Genomic DNA, 15,371 nt, shown 5'->3' with positions numbered 1-15,371 from the left:
AGTCAGAATTCCAGACGCCTCCCGACCCATTTATGGAAAATGGCACTGGGAGCATTTCAAAAAGTGCGTTGTTAGTGAGTAATAAAAAGCAACAGAGAAAATACAAGACATGTTTGTTTTGGTACTAATGATGTGCTCCTCCACAAACCTATCCCTATACCACTAAAGTAATTTGTTTTGCTACCCAATCTCTGCCCAGAGGTAGCAAAGGGTCTTGACACTTCGCCAGGGTTTGTGTTTCTTCGGAATGAGACACGTCAGAGACTGTAGCATCTTTGAGAAATATGGTTTATTAACACCCGTGTTTACATGGAGTGCAGAATAGTACATGCCAAGAGTGTCTCTTGTTGATCTCCTCATAGCTTCAGGAAGATTGGGTCCAGAACAGAAGCCAGCCAAGCTAGCAACTTCCCCCTCCCAACTCTGCTATTGCCTTTTGCTACTAACACCCAGCTGGGGGAGGGATGCCACCCCATTTCTTGTCTGACGCTAAACGTGCCACCGTTCATCAGGTTAATGAACTCTGCCATCGCCTGTCTTTGTTGGCACCTCTGTCAGCCAATCTCCTGAACAGGAGAACTAGCTCAGCCTGGTTTTTTTACACTGTATTTTTACATCTTCTCTTAATACTCCAAACGTTAGCGAAATTCTACCATTTACTAAATAAGGAATTATGGGGGAATCTGCCCCCTCCCCCAAATTCATAACAATATTATGAATAACCCTGCACTTTAGTATCTGCATACATAAAGGTATGTATTGTGGCTCATTATCTGTGCAAACAAAGGTATGCATGGACCATCGTGAATCTGTTGACGTGTTGTATTATTTCAGACTGCAAGCGGACACCAAACATTTGAGTGCTGTACCAGTAACATACCTAGCAATCCAATGAGAAATGGTCTAATCCTGGCTAACAAAAGAGACCCTTGCATTGACAATCACCTAATCAGCAGTCTGGATGGGAAAAGGGAAGGCCTTTTCGCTTTGTGCCTTCTCTTTGCCTTAAACAGGGTTATGTTTAAGCTGGGGAGATCAGCTATAACCTCCAGGTCAAACAGTTTCTTGAATCTGTCCACAAACTGGTTTTCCTTCTCCAGTCGGAACCTCATGGCCCAGATGATGACAGTGTTGTCCTTGCACAAGTGGTCGAAGGTAAGGAGTAGCTCATTCAGGTAAGGGTGGTGGTACACAACATCGGCCGCCAGGATGTAGTCAAACTGGCATGAAGCGCTGGGGAAATTCTTCTCCAGGTCGACCCCCCAAAACAGTTCCTTTGCCTGGGGTTCATGCTTGCATTTGGTCTTTGTGTTTTTGAGAAGGTTGTATCGAAGGTTCCCCAGCAATTCAGGCAAATCGGTGGCAACCACACGTGCACCTGTGCCAGGAAGGGGCCACAGAATGAATGCTTAGCAAATCCAAGACAGTTTTGCAGGAATGCTCTCTGGCATCATTAAAGACAGTAGGAACATGGGCAGCGGCTTATACCAAAATCAGACCATTGGTTCCTCAATAACTCAGTACCATCTACACTGACGGGCAAAAGTTCTCCAGAATTTCAGACAGGTAGTCTCTCCCAGCCCTCTGTGGAGATGCCAGGGATTGAAACTGAGACCTTCAGCACAGAAAGCAGACACTCTATCACTGAGTCACAACCCTTTGGTCTGTGGGACATTACTGCCGTCAAACCAACAATTCACGCTTTGCCAGATGGGCACATGAAAGGGCTGAAGCTCAAAGAGCTTCCCTGTAAAATTTGCTAGAGAGAACTCTGTGAGATCACTTCCTTTGCCTGCCTTGGCAGGAAGCTGTAATGCTACAAGATTCCTTCCTGCCAAGGCATATTTCTCTTTCTTCATCATGCCTCCAAGCTGACCATACGAGCAGCTCAGATACCATTTCTAAACTTACATTTTGTACTTTTATAACTTAGATAGTAGTTATAAACCTGCCTTTGTTTTGCTAATTCAAGATCTAGAACATGTAAGTAAATGCTACTTTTATTTCTTCACAAAACAATGTGTGTGATTGCTGTTTTCGAGGCAGAGAAAAGGGGTAATACCAAGAAAAATCCAGTCTGCCTTAAAGAATCCTGGATTATTGTTTCTAGAAGTTTAAATCAACCTTGTCTTCCAAGTTCTGGCCACAATGGATGGTACCCTGCTGATCTCACTCACATGGGCAGGGAAGGATAATAACTAAATAAAATTTCCTCTCCTAGTGTCTAAATCCATCCTTACATGGTCTACTATGCCCTCTTCCTGTAGAACCACATTTCTGTATGGGAGGGAGGGGAGAGACCTGTGTTTAAAAGATAATGAGCTCCTGTCTCTGTTGCTACTTTTGTTTTTGAGCTGACATGCTAACTCCTTGGTCACAGGTGCACTAAAATCTCACACACACCTTGGAATACCACTTTCTGATCTAGAGGACACTGCCCATACTCACCAAGGAAACTGGCTACTATCGAGACCAGGCCTGTCCCAGCTCCAATTTCAATGACATTTTTGTCAACCAGGTTATAAGATTTCATGTTAGTTTCCAAAAAGTGGCAGATAACGAGAGCCTGTGGATGGGGGAAAACAAAAACAGTACAAGAGCAGCTTGACAGGGGAAATAGCATTACACACAAACAAATAATAAATTGATGATGATTATTATTATTAATAGCAGCAAGGCTTTCCTTGTATGGATGATAGATCTTGTTGATCTTGCAGTGAATTGCTCCTTTTGGGTAGCAATTCTGATCCCCAAATAACGTCGGCTGTCTGTATTTAGAGCCTCATCTTCACAGAACTTTAGTTTCCCCAGGCTTTAAACAACCACCCCGTACATTTCACACTGAGCCCCGTGTGGTGCTCTGCTTCACGTATCAGAGCCAACAGTCTTGTTTGCCTGCAATACCGAAGGCCAGACGACAGCTCCATAGCAGTCGGTGGATTCCGTGATCTTTATCTTGTGGCCAACAAAATGGAACCCTTCCCAGGCTTGGGTGGTTATCAGCGAAGGGGAGAAACACCTTCCCATGATCTCTGCGACTATCTGTTCATCTCCGTTTGGTCCTAGTAATAAAACAATGGAAAGGCCATGTGTCATAATAACAGCGAGAGGTAGCCCAGCTCAGCTAAAGATAGTGCAGTGACCTAATCACCAAAGCCACTAACCTCTATATGGCCAGGCTGCCCTCTTGAGCATGAAGCCATCTGAGTTATGCCCCTGCCCACAAAAAGTCCCTAACAATAATTGTTTAGTGTGATATATGTGGCCTCGGGGAGCTGCTATCCATCACGCTTGCTATTTATAAAGCCATAATAACAGAACGGAATCCCACCTTTACTCAGCACCAATGAGACTTAGAAGTCGGTCAGAAAAGTTATAGTGTTAGGTAGAATCTGTAAGTGAGTTTCAGACTGAGTTCTTTCCTTTTCGCTGATATGGATTTAAAGGGAGGCTTAGATCACATTCTAGTCCATTGGGTGGGGTTAATCTCATAGCCTTTGTTGTCCTCCCATTCTTTTTTGATTACGTCAAGGGGGGGTTGCGGGATTTTGGAGCAGTATTTTGTATATTGTGGATACCATCCCTTTGCTGGGTCCCTTTGGTGTTGGGAGGTTTTTCGAAGGTTGTCAAGGACCTAGTTGCTGCTCATTTTACTACTGGGTTGTTTAGGAGGGCATGTAATTGGTGATGTGTTAGCCAGGGCATCTGGGTATCCCCTAGTTTGTCTTGTATTTCCTGTGTGTACTTTCCCCCTCTTTTCTTCCTAACCTAACACTGTCTGTAACACTAATATCTCACAGCAATTGAAACTGATCTGTAGAAAACACAACTTGAAAAAAGAGACAACGCATATATTTTTTGTAAACTAATAAATCTTTAATAAAAATATAGTTAAAAGAAATAGAAAAGTTATAGCGTTCTTGCCATGGGCTGAAACGTCCTGAATAGAAGACTGAATAATGGAAGATTCAGGAAGGAATTTATTTGCATAGCTAAGCTATGGGACTCGCTCTCAAAGGAGGCAGTGGTGGCCTCCAACCCAGATGTCTTCAGAAGAGGATTAGCGCAATTCATGGAGAACTAGACTATCAATGGCTACAAGCCACACTCAGTAAGTTCTACCTCCACTGCTGGAGGCTCGTCATACATTCATATTTAAAATCGCCTGAAGGCTAAAGGAAGCCACATCCTACAGGCTCGCAGGTTCTCTTCCAGCCTAAGCCACAGTTCCTTGGTTCCTGCTTGGTCTTGCAAATGAGGAGGCAGTTGACAACACAGAAAGGCCTTGTTCTTGGCTTATGTATCTCCCCTATCTGAACTGCATGCAAGCAGCTGAAGACTCCGCCTGCATGAAACCGTCTTCTCCTCCCTCTTCAATCCTCTTCTGGTCCTGGGAAGCAGTGGAGCAAGAGAATTTTCTTTCCCCCCCCCTCCTGCACTTGTTCTCCACTCTCCAGCCTTGCAGCTTCTCCTGACTCTCATCTCCCAGATGTTACAGGTTCCCCCGGTTCACGGATCCCTTCTTCCAAGTCTCCAACCTGCCTTCTCCTGGTCCCCAATCCTCAGTATATAGCCACCACACTTCAGTGCCCGGCCAGTCCCTGGCATCAGGCTGTCCATTCTCAAAGTAAAAGTACTAACGTGGTGAGTTTATCTCAAACTGTAAGGGGCCAGGGGAGGTCAAGATGGACGGGGCTTCGGGACAAGGAATCCGCTCTGCCCTCAAGTGTCCTGCTGCTGAAATGCTGCCAAGAAACTCCAGCTGGAACTTTTATGGAAACCCTATACTGTGGCAGCATGGCGATGCAGCATATGCCCTGAGAGGGTTGGGCCTTCGGACAGCGCATGCTTTCTCCCACACAAAAATGACAGAAACTCTTGTCTTGACGGAGGCAGTGGTGAAAGCAGGCAGGAATGGACACGTGTGGAGAATGATTTCATAAACGTTCATCAAGGGCCAAACCTAGAAGCAACACGGAAGATCCGCAGGACAGGATTTCTTGTGTATTTGTGTGTATTTTTTTAAATGCTGAAAATGTTTGCACAAAGTTAAAAAGAAAATTTCCAACTAAAAAGGGATCTGGACTATGGGAGGGAGGGAGAGAGTTAAGTCTTTCCCCATACCAAATGAAAATAACCCATGGAGTTGCTATGTGCCCTGTTTGGGACAATAGCTTTCTTTTCCAGGTCCAGCATCAGTATCATAATGTATATATTTACAGTGGTGCCTCGACTTACGAATTTAATCCGTTCCGAAGGCACCTTCATAAGTCGAAAAGTTCGTAAGTCGAAAAACGCCATTGGAAACGCGATTTCCCATAGGAATGCATTGAAAATGGAAAAATTTGTAAGTCGAAGCAACCCTATCTAAAAATTCGTAAGTAGAAAAATCCCTATCTAAAACCGCCGCGTTTTTTTTCCAGATGTCGAGACATTCATAAGCGCGTGGCCATTACCCCCATTCGTAAGTCGAAAAATTTGGTTGTCGTGTCATTCGTAAGTCGAGGTACCACTGTATACTGTTTTGAGTCCTAGCCATGTGTCTGATTATGTAGCCCAAACCTGGGGAGGCGGGCGGACAGCAACAGCCTCAACAAAGCAGCCCCATTATTGTGCCTTGCAATGAAATAACTCAAAGGCACTATGACACAACTTTAGATTGTCATGGCTTCCCTCAAAGAATTCTGGGAGCTGTGTAGCTTATTAAAGGTGCTGAGAATTGCATCCTTAACAAACTGCCGTTTGTGAGTAGTGTAAGATCAAGTGGGTTCAAGTCCTCTGCTTTCTAAGAGGTCAATTCAGGACTTTGCCAAGTCATAGATGCAGCCTAGGAACACATGATTATATATATGCAACACTAAACCATCTAACAGATCAGGGTGTTAACGGTTGCACTTATTCTATTCCAGCCTATCGGCCCCATAAATTGACTTGCTCTCTTAGTTAATCTGCTCACCCAGGCAGATTTGGAGAATATGCTAAAGGTCCCCCTTCTACTCTTTCTTGCTTCTATTTTAAGGAAATCAAAACATGTGAAATGCTGAGTTAACACTAAATCGATAATCCTTCAGGGTGGCTCTTGCTCCTTGCCTGTGTAAGGTTTCCTAATCAACAGCGATAGCACCACAACCACTTCTGCAAAAGCACCTGGAAAGCTGCATTCCTGCATGGCTTCATAATGAAGATGTGAAATGACCAGAATTTCTACACGCAAGAGCTTCTCTTTGAAGTTGAGGGCGAAAGACTGGATTACCAGATCACATTTCTTTTAAAAGGATCAAGAGAAACGATGTCCTGCAAAGACCCTTAAGTGTCAGGGATCTGAGCTGGTTCTTTGCAAAGAGATTTTCTCTCACGGGTCACATAAAAATACTTGTCAATGTTTCAGCTTGAAGGTTCTCTACAACTCTATTGCACAAATTCCAAAATCCACGTTTGAGCAATTTCTTTCTTAGGGCAAACCAAAATGTTCCAAAATAGCGTGCAAGATTTCAAGTAGAGACTGGTCTGGGTAACAGCTGGGTTTTATATCCCCCCTCCCAAATGGGGATCAATTATTGCCTGCTGCTGCTTCCCAACAGCCAAAAACCTGCAACTCACTAGAGCAGGCACCCCCAAACTTCAGCCCTCCAGATGTTTTGGACTACAATTCCCATCATCCCTGACCACTGGTCCTGTTAGCTAAGGATCATGGGAGTTGTAGGCCAAAACATCTGGAGGGCCGCAATTTGGGGGTGCCTGCACTAGAGCTTCATTTGAATGTCTGCTGCCTACCTACTAATTTTCCCCGAAAATAAGACATTTATTTTTCCTCAAGAGGACACACTATGGCTAATTTTCAGGGGATATCTTGTTTTTTATTATGCGTCCAGCCTCACCTCTTCCTTGGCGCCCTCCAGAACTGCGCCTATCACTATGTCTTATTTTCAGGGTATGGCTTATATTGTGCAAATGCTTAGAAATCCTGCTACGGCTTATTTTATGGGTATGTCTTATTTTCAGGAAAACAGGGTATCTGCAAACTCCACCATGTCTTCAGAATCAGCCAAAATTCCTGCTCTCTCCCCCACTGCCACTTATGTTCACCATCAAGCCTGATGTCCTCATCCAAGTTCTGGAGAGCTCAAAAGCTACCACACTCTTTTGTAAGATCCCGGTTGGCCCAATAAAAATATTGCCCTAATGTGGGTTTTGGAATTGTTCCTGTGGACTTACATGCATATCTTTCTTTGTTTTACAACTCACAGCACAAGTTATTAATGATATTTTTTGTACAGGAGTCTACAGTGGTTCCCCGTTGCACATTCTTCCCTCTGCCCCTTTGTAGCTTTATTCCAGACCCAAAATAGGTTTGTGATTATTATTTTTTAAGCCCGCTTCCTTCAGAAGAGTGTATGACTAGAGACCCAACAGGAGGCTCTGAGAAGTTGAAGGGAAGCAACAAGATTTAGGGCTCCCTGGCAAAAGCTGGTGAGTCTTTACAATAACCATGCATGGATCATCATAATCCTATATAAACTCTCTCTCACACAAACTCTCTCTATCACAAACTCTCTCTCTCTCTCTCTCTCTCTCTCTCTCTCTCTCTCTCTCTCTCTCACACACACACACACACACACACAATGGAAAAGTTCAAGGCCTGCATACCTGTGTCAGCTATTGTATTTTAAATACACACCTAATGTATACTTGATCAGAGCCTTGCCACAGTAACCCATGTTCTTTCTGGTAGCCTCCCAGCTAGATTACTGTTCTTACCTTTATGTGGGGCTTCCCTGGAAGACAGCTTGGAAATACTGATTGGACATTAGCTTAGAGACGTGATAGACCGCAGGTGCAGCAAAGGTACAAAGCAGCAGCTCATGAGTCACCTGTCAGCAAATATTTACCTTTTTTGTTGTCTGGCTTTCTGGATTTTTCATCTGATCCAAGATGCTTGGGTTGCAATGAATGGGATTCCATTTCATACAATGGCCTAGCAATACAAAGGAAGAACTATTTAAAAAAACACAAAAAAAACAGCCAAGCACAGCTTTAGTAACGAACTGGAACACATGGTATTTTCTCTCATTTGTCATGCATTTGGCTTCAAATGTATACATGTCAGGAGTGGACAATGTGGTACCCTGCAGATGTTTTGGTCTACAATTTTCATCAGCCTCAGCTGGCATGGCCAGGGATCAAGGATGGTGGCAGTTGCCATCCAACAATATCCAGAGGACACCACGTTGGCTATCCCAACAATAAGAGGACGTTTCCGAGCACAATTCAGAGTGTTGGTGCTGACTTTAAAGCCCTAAATGGCCTCGGTCCAGTATACCTGAAGGAGCGTCTCCACCCCCATTGTTCAGCCCGGACACTGAGATCCAGCGCCAAGGGCCTTCTGGTGGTTCCCTCACTGCGAGAAGCAAAGCTACAGGGAACCAGGCAGAGGGCCTTCTTGGTAGTGGCGCTGGCCCTGTGGAATGCCCTTCCATCGGAGGTCAAGGAGATAAACAACTACCTGGCATTCAGAAAACACCTAAAGGCAGCCCTGTTTAGGGAAGTTTTTAATCTGTGATATTTTAATGTATTTTGGTACTTGTTGGAAGTCGCCCAGAGTGGCGGGGGCATAGCTGCCAAGTATCCCGTATCCGCCGGGAAAACCCCTTTTTTCTTACCGTTTCCCGGCGGTCTCCCGTTTAGCGAAAAATCCCAGTATTGTCCCTTAAATCGGGATACTTGGCAGCTATGAGAATGCAATTGTTAGCAACCCTAATTACCCGGCCATTTTTCTGGTGCCGCTTGCCCTTCTATGGGCAGCAGAAAATGGCGGCGCCGGCGCCGGAAGTCGCTTCCGCGCATGACCGGAAGTTGCGTGACACGACTTCCGGTGGCGCTTGCCCTTCTATGGGCATCAGAAAATGGCGGCGCCGGCGTCGGAAGTCGCTTTTACGTGTTTCCGGTCATGTGCGGAAGCGACTTCCGGCGCTGGCGCCGTCATTTTCTGGTGCCCATAGAAGGGCAAGCGCCACCGGAAGTCGCGTCACGCAACTTCCGGTCATGCGCGCGCTGCCGATCCCGGATATTTACGACCCGGACTTGGCAGGTATGGGCGGGGGAAACCCAGCCAGATGGGCGGGGTATAAATAAAATAATAATAATAATAATAATATGCTATGGCAGTATAACCAACAATCAACTACACTGGTTATTGTTAGGCCAGTGGCATACCGTGGGTTGCCAGAGCCCAGGACTGTGCAGAGGGGGTGGGTGAGAGGGAGGGGAATGGGCAGAGTATGCATGTGCATTCAGCTGCCTAACAGCATCCGCGTCACCCACGAGATCACAGCCACAGAGATAAGAAAATACTTGTTCTGTTGTCTGGAGAGGTCACTTCCTGGTTTATACGGAGAAGCCGTTTTCAAAGGATCCCAGCAACAGAAGTGCACAGCTGTGTTGAGCCAGCACCGGGTGTTGAGATTTTGTGCCCCTAACAATTTTGCGCTCGGGGCAACAGCCTCTGTGACCCCACCCCCACCCTTCCTCACTATGCAACTGTGTTAGGCTATGTAATGGTTGTGCGTAAAGTATTTGGAAGATCTGGTTCAAGTGTGCACCAAAGGCATAGCAAGGACATTTAGTCCCTACAACAGAATGAACAAAGTGAATCTGTAGATTAACAACAACAACAACAACAACAACAACAGCCTTCCATAGATTATAGATATATAAATAGATACAGATCATAGGATCATCTGGTCCAACCTGTAACCTTGGAGTTATTAGCTCCACGCTCTAAGCACACCACACAAACTACACACACAAAGCACAGAATAAATTTTCACAGTGGTAAGGAGTCTTGGGGAAAAGTGCTGCACAATCATCCTTGTGAAGGAATGTTAGGGACAATCTTTCCCCCACTCCCAGGTTTTAACACATACTAGTCCTATTTTCTTCCAGCCCGCTTTAATTTTCCTGGAAAGGGGAAATAATTGTTTTGAGTTTCTCACACAATCAACCGGAAGGAAATAAAATAGGTGACAAACCTCTATCCATTTACCTGAGACTAAGCCCCACTGAATTCAACAAGACTTGAATAGGGTTGCACTGTATATAGAATATGAGCATGGCTGTTTGCAATTTTTGTGGTGCAATCCTATGCATGGTTACTCAGAGGTAAGTCTCACTCTGTTCAGTGGGGCTTACTCCCAGGTCAGGGTGCACAGGACCTGCACCTTTGTTTTGAAGAGAAGCAGCGAGGGAAATGACTCAGAAACCTCGCTGCGCTTTGACTGACAGTATTGTTTAGACAAGACACCCTTGATCAAGCATTACCTTTCAAAGCCTTTGCACAAAATGTTATTCTAAAGGTCACCCCCATAGGACATTATTATCCATAATCTGGGACAACCTACAGGGCTCAGAAATGTTAACTTGGCACCCTGCTGATTAGATATGGAGCTCTTTTGACCGTGAGTGATATATTTCAGATGAAAAACAACCCCATATCTAAACACATGCTACACAAAAACTGTGCCTTTAATTTTTTTAAAACACACACACAACAATTATTGCAATGTACTAAGCAACATACCTAGGTTATTTTATTTCATTGTTCCAGGTTTCCACAGAAAGTGAAGGCAGAAATTCACACCTGCAGAATCTCTCCCCCAACACTGGTCAGTCTGTAAATAGCGCTATAGAGAAAAGCAAGGAAGTCTGAAACATAACTTGCCAGCAGCACTTCCCAGGGAAGAATTTATAAATGCTGACAGCTGCAACCATTAACAAAGTGGGCACACCCCTTGAATTTCATTGGGAAAACCTCTTCGGAACACTTGCATAAGAAGGGGGGTGGGGAAGTTATACAAGTTGCACTCATCACTGCCCAGCTGCAAAGTAGTGAGTGAATGCATGTGCTCACACACACACAACCAAAATAGAGTGACTTTCTTATTTCCGAACCTGTTTGCACTGTTGATGTGCCTTTCCCTCAAGGAGACCTGTGGAAAACTAATTCTGCGACTTTGGAGCACGATTCAGGGCAGTTCTAGGCTGTTGCTGTTTCCAAGCAGGATCCAATCACATGCCAGCATACACGGCCGGCACTCTTGCGCAACAAACCTGACTGGAAAACATGCTGCCGGGGGGTGGGGGAATATGTGGGACACGGGTGGCGCTGTGGCCTAAACCACTGAGCTTCTTAGGCTTGCCGATTGGAAGGTTGGTGGTTCGAATCCCTGCGACGGAGTGAGCTTCCATTGCTCTGTCCCAGCTCCTGCCAACCTAGCAGTTCGAAAGCACGACAGTGCAAGTAGATAAATAGGTATTGCTGTGGCGGGAAGGTAAACGGCGTTCCGTGTGCTCTGGTTTCCGTCACAGTGTCCTGTTGCGCCAGAAGCGGTTTATTCATGCTGGCCACATGATCCGGAAAGCTGTCTGTGTACAAACGCCAGCTCCCTTGGCCTAAAAGCAAGATGCGTGCCACAACCCCATTTGACTGGACGTAACTGTCCAGGGGTCCTTTACCTTTTTACCTTTATGTGGTATAACCCTAGCTTGGTGCAACTTCATCTAACGTCCCTGCAAACAAAGCAGGATGATTGCTCAGTTTGAGCAGGGTAGGGGAATCTGGTTGTGCAGTTTGGCAAGTGGTTGGTGTTTTTTTATGTACAGTACTTCTTTTAATAAGGCAGATTATGACTGTAGAAATAAATTGATGCATATGTGCAGCTTTTAAAAAGAAAGCTAAGAGCCTATGGAACCACAGAGGAACAGGCAAAACAGATTGCTGAATCAGCATTTGTCTCACTGTCACGTACGTCTGCCGTGCAAATCAGAAAATCAGGCTCGCAGTGGAAAATTCACTGACTGCTCTTTAAATACTACGGGTTTCACCTTAACAGGGAAGGAACACAGGGCACTCACTAGCTGCTCCACCCTGTCTCTTCCTTCACTTGCCTTTTAAGTCCTACTCACTGCCTGCCACACGCAGCTGGAGAGCAGCAGTGCTTAAGAGCCTTTGTTACTGCTCCCACATCCCAAGGCACAACAGTGGCCTAGCAAGGTCTTTTCCTTCCCATTGGCTCTATGGATCCGGCATCCAGAATGCAGCAGTTATTCCCCCAGTGAACTGAGGGTCTCACCACATGCTCCTATTGTCTGACTCCCTTGAGTGACTGCATAGAGACGATCCAGCAGTCATCACCGGAATAGCCCAAGACCTAGAAGCAGTCAGGGGATACCTTCTACTTCCCCTTGGGAGATGATCCAGAGAACTGTGACTGCTGTGAAGCCGCTCCAGTACAACTCAGGTTGTAGCATCCTTGAAAGTGAGGTAGGATTTTGGTGCACGTGTTGTTGTTGTTTTTAGCCTTTTCTCTTTTCAGAGTAAGCAGGAACGGGGGGGGGGGGAGAGAGATGGGGTTTGGTGTGGTGCAAAAAATGGAGAACATTCCTCCACTCTGATACACGCAATTCCTCATCCCAGGCATAATGAGGATGTGTGTGTGTGTGCTAGTCTGGACTTCTTCCCATGTGGCTTTCCTGGGGGCATGTGAGCCTAGCATGCCTGCACTCACAACAAAACTTTAGACTGGATCCAAATATGGTCTCCCATCTGAAAGCCAGAGGTTTCCCCAGCCCCGGGTTATATGTTCTTTGACAGCTGGAAACACATGGATTGAGGGATAAACCTTTTCACGTATTGATAGTTTTGTTATGACGTCCGTTGCCTCTAGACCTGCTAAATCTAGGTTGCGTTTATACCCCTTCAGAACCAACCACCACCACTGGGAATTTCCATGTTTCATTTACTGTGTTCTAAATACTCGTGCTGCTCTGTATACTTTGACTAAAGAATTTCCCCGATGTCTGTCCATTTGTTGGAACTTAAAACTACAGAGTTAAAAGGGAGGAAGTATAGCTGACGACCTTTGGCCCAAATTTGGCATCCCACAGCAGCAACAAAAAAAGCTGCCTCATGCAACGTGTGACAGTTCTCCTAACTCAGAATTGTCTCACCTTGTGCCAGTGAATGTCCTTTCCATGATGTGCTCCCTGACCCTTGATCCTGGAAATGCCAGGAACTGAATCCAGGACATGCAAACGACTTATTCCACTGAGCTACACTTCCTCCCCTAAAGGGTTTTGGTTTGTCCACTCAAACCATGCTGCCAACTGTGTCTACAACACTTATGAACACAAACATGCCATTGCTGTCAACAAATGGAGGCGGAAGATTTGCACAATGACAAGATTCACTTTGACAGGAGGAATTAACACACACACTTACATGATCGTATTCATCTTAGTAACACGTATTTCAAAATGCCTCTAGTAACACGTTTTATCTGCAACTTTCCCCCCAGCAGATTCTACTGTGTCTTCAAATATTGTCCCTTGCACAAGCATAGGGATGATCTTCTTTACTAGTTCCCCTATTCATGCACTTCTCCCTTTGCAGCATCTTTGTCAAGACTGTATCATCTTATAAGCAAGGGCATTTTCTGCAATTTTGCGGGGATTAATTCAAGCACTGGCTACCGACGCAACTGTTGTTCAACTTGGTAATAAAAACATCTTCTAGGGACTTGAGAGAGGACCAGGGAGACGGGACTGTGCTGAGCAGCAAAAGATTACTGGCTGGCACACTGGCGAGGTGGGACACGTTCTATAAAATCTTACGCCTCAGAGGAAGAATTTGCTACGGTTACGCAAGACTACACTCGACAGAACGGTGAGCCAGATCTTATGAAAGTCACCTTCAGGGTTCATCTCTGCAAGACGGGTAATGCGATTTCTGGGTACCTTGATGTATGCCATGTTTGAACTTTCCAGTGATAAAATATCATGCAGCAAAGGCCTTTCTGCTCAATGGCAACAATAAAAGTTCCTGCTAGGGAAAGAAATCTACCCTTCTCAGGTCCAAGCTAAATACAATGGCATTTAATTTGCCTGGGGGAGGGGGAATGTAAATATCTCTAGCTGGGGAAGGGAGGTGATAATTATCTTGATGGGAGCAGGCATTGGTGTGGAAGGGCAATTTGACTTTTCTGTTTTCTGGCACACACCACCTTGACCATCTAACTAATGTGCCAATTGGCTTAAGAACACCTAATGATGAACCTGCAACTCTGCTGTGTTGGCACCTGCCTTGTTATACCCGAGGTTGACTTAGTACTATAAGGGGAGCGGGTGGCGCTGTGGTATAAACCACTGAGCCTCTTAGGCTTGCTGATCAGGTTGGCGGTTCAAATCCCTGTGATGGGGTGAGCTCCCATTGCTCTGTCCCAGCTCCTGCCAACCTAGCAGTTCAAAAGCACGCTCGCAATTAGAAAAATAAGTACCGCTGCGGTAGGAAGGTAAATGGCATTTCCGTGCACTCTGGCACTTATCAGTGTCCCGTTGCACCAGAAGCGGTTAAGTCATGCTGGTCACATGACCAGGAAAGCTGTCTGTGGATAAATGCTGGCTCCCTCGGCCTGAAAAGCGAGATGAGCCCCATAGTCACCTTTGTCTGGACTTAACCGTCCAGGGGTCCTTTACCTTTACCCTTTTACGGTACCTTAGTACCTTTTTCCTTTTAAGGTCCCTTCTATCCAACCTCGTTCTCAATGTAATCATCCTATGAGAGGTCAACTCCCTTCAAAAAAGCCTTTCTCTTTAACTGTGTACAGTATTCCTCTGACAACCTGTTCTTCAGCTTTTTGTGTTTCTCCAGGAAGCTGCTCTATACTTTTTTCAAGCCTGCTTGATCTTGTGGGTTCCTGTGGGAATAGACTTCAGTCTTAGCCAGATCTCTTTGGCTTGCCTCCTTCTCCGGAACAGGTAACAGTGGTGCCTCTCCTTTTCCCTCCTTCTTTCCCTAACTTGTTGTCTTTCCACCCTCCTTCATCCCTGCCCCATTTATGGGCAGACTGAGTCAGAGTGACAGAGTTCGTGGCAGAGGCAAGTTGTGTGCCACGATCCCATGACCCCACAGTTCCCTAGGGAGTGAATAAGCACAGAAGACTACAGCATATAGGTTTATGGGTTCAAACAGGCCAGAGCATTATTAGTTACAGATGTAAATGGTCTGGCATTGGGTGAGGTCAAATTATGCCACTCCAGGCCATCTGCTGGAAGTGCATCTAAGGGTAAATCACATCTAGAGGGGGCCCTATGACCCCTTGAGGGGTCCCCGTTGGAATGCTGCTATGGTTCTAGCCCGTCTTGGCGTCGAACAGAAGCTACAACCTCCCCTTCAGCCAAGTCAAGGCCTACCCAATGCCTAACCCCACAAAGTTGTGATGATTGCTATGAGGTAGGCAAAAACAAAATGGCCAGGTCCAGTTTGCCAAGTGGAAAAATTCCTGCCCGTCCCCAAATACAGCAGCTGACATGGTCCA

The 15,371-nt window shown here is 45.6% G+C and overlaps 1 protein-coding gene and 1 long non-coding RNA gene across 3 annotated transcripts; one reads left to right on the top strand and one right to left on the bottom strand.

Annotated features, from left to right (window-relative positions):
- Positions 1 to 270: 270 nt before the first annotated feature.
- Positions 271 to 10,782, bottom strand: LOC118085661 (methyltransferase-like protein 21E). Of its 2 annotated transcripts, XM_035116564.3 has the most exons (5): positions 10,577 to 10,782; positions 7,890 to 7,975; positions 2,905 to 3,062; positions 2,449 to 2,566; positions 271 to 1,378 (listed from the first exon to the last, which is right to left on the bottom strand). In XM_035116564.3, exons 2-5 carry the CDS (start codon positions 7,960 to 7,962, stop codon positions 942 to 944), a joined length of 786 nt encoding a protein of 261 aa, XP_034972455.3. In that variant the 5' UTR covers positions 7,963 to 7,975; positions 10,577 to 10,782; the 3' UTR covers positions 271 to 941. The 2 variants fall into 2 exon arrangements, with proteins under 2 accessions (XP_034972455.3, XP_088523690.1); XM_088667564.1 differs by lacking the exon at positions 2,905 to 3,062 and having other exon boundaries at positions 10,577 to 10,721.
- Positions 10,783 to 11,969: 1,187 nt separating this feature from the next.
- LOC148685860 (uncharacterized) lies at positions 11,970 to 14,811 on the top strand. The gene is made up of 3 exons (XR_015949475.1): positions 11,970 to 12,319; positions 13,571 to 13,720; positions 14,705 to 14,811. It is a non-coding gene; the product is annotated as an uncharacterized LOC148685860 (long non-coding RNA).
- The last annotated feature ends 560 nt before the right edge of the window (positions 14,812 to 15,371 follow it).

Source organism: Zootoca vivipara, chromosome 4 (assembly GCF_965207765.1).
Source record: "Zootoca vivipara chromosome 4, rZooViv2.hap1.1, whole genome shotgun sequence".
NCBI classification, from domain to species: Eukaryota; Metazoa; Chordata; class Lepidosauria; order Squamata; family Lacertidae; genus Zootoca; species Zootoca vivipara.
This window is presented reverse-complemented; position numbering and strand designations above follow the sequence as displayed.

What these genes read in the sequence shown, in the direction of transcription:
- LOC118085661 (XM_035116564.3), bottom strand. Translation starts at nt 7,962, where the DNA reads ATGGAATCCCATTCATTGCAACCCAAGCATCTTGGATCAGATGAAAAA. An exon ending in GAGCTGTCGTCTGGCCTTCG is followed by an intron (nt 2,567 to 2,904) that starts GTATTGCAGGCA and finishes CCCCATCCACAG; the next exon opens with GCTCTCGTTATCTGCCACTT. An exon ending in GATAGTAGCCAGTTTCCTTG is followed by an intron (nt 1,379 to 2,448) that starts GTGAGTATGGGC and finishes TTCCTGGCACAG; the next exon opens with GTGCACGTGTGGTTGCCACC.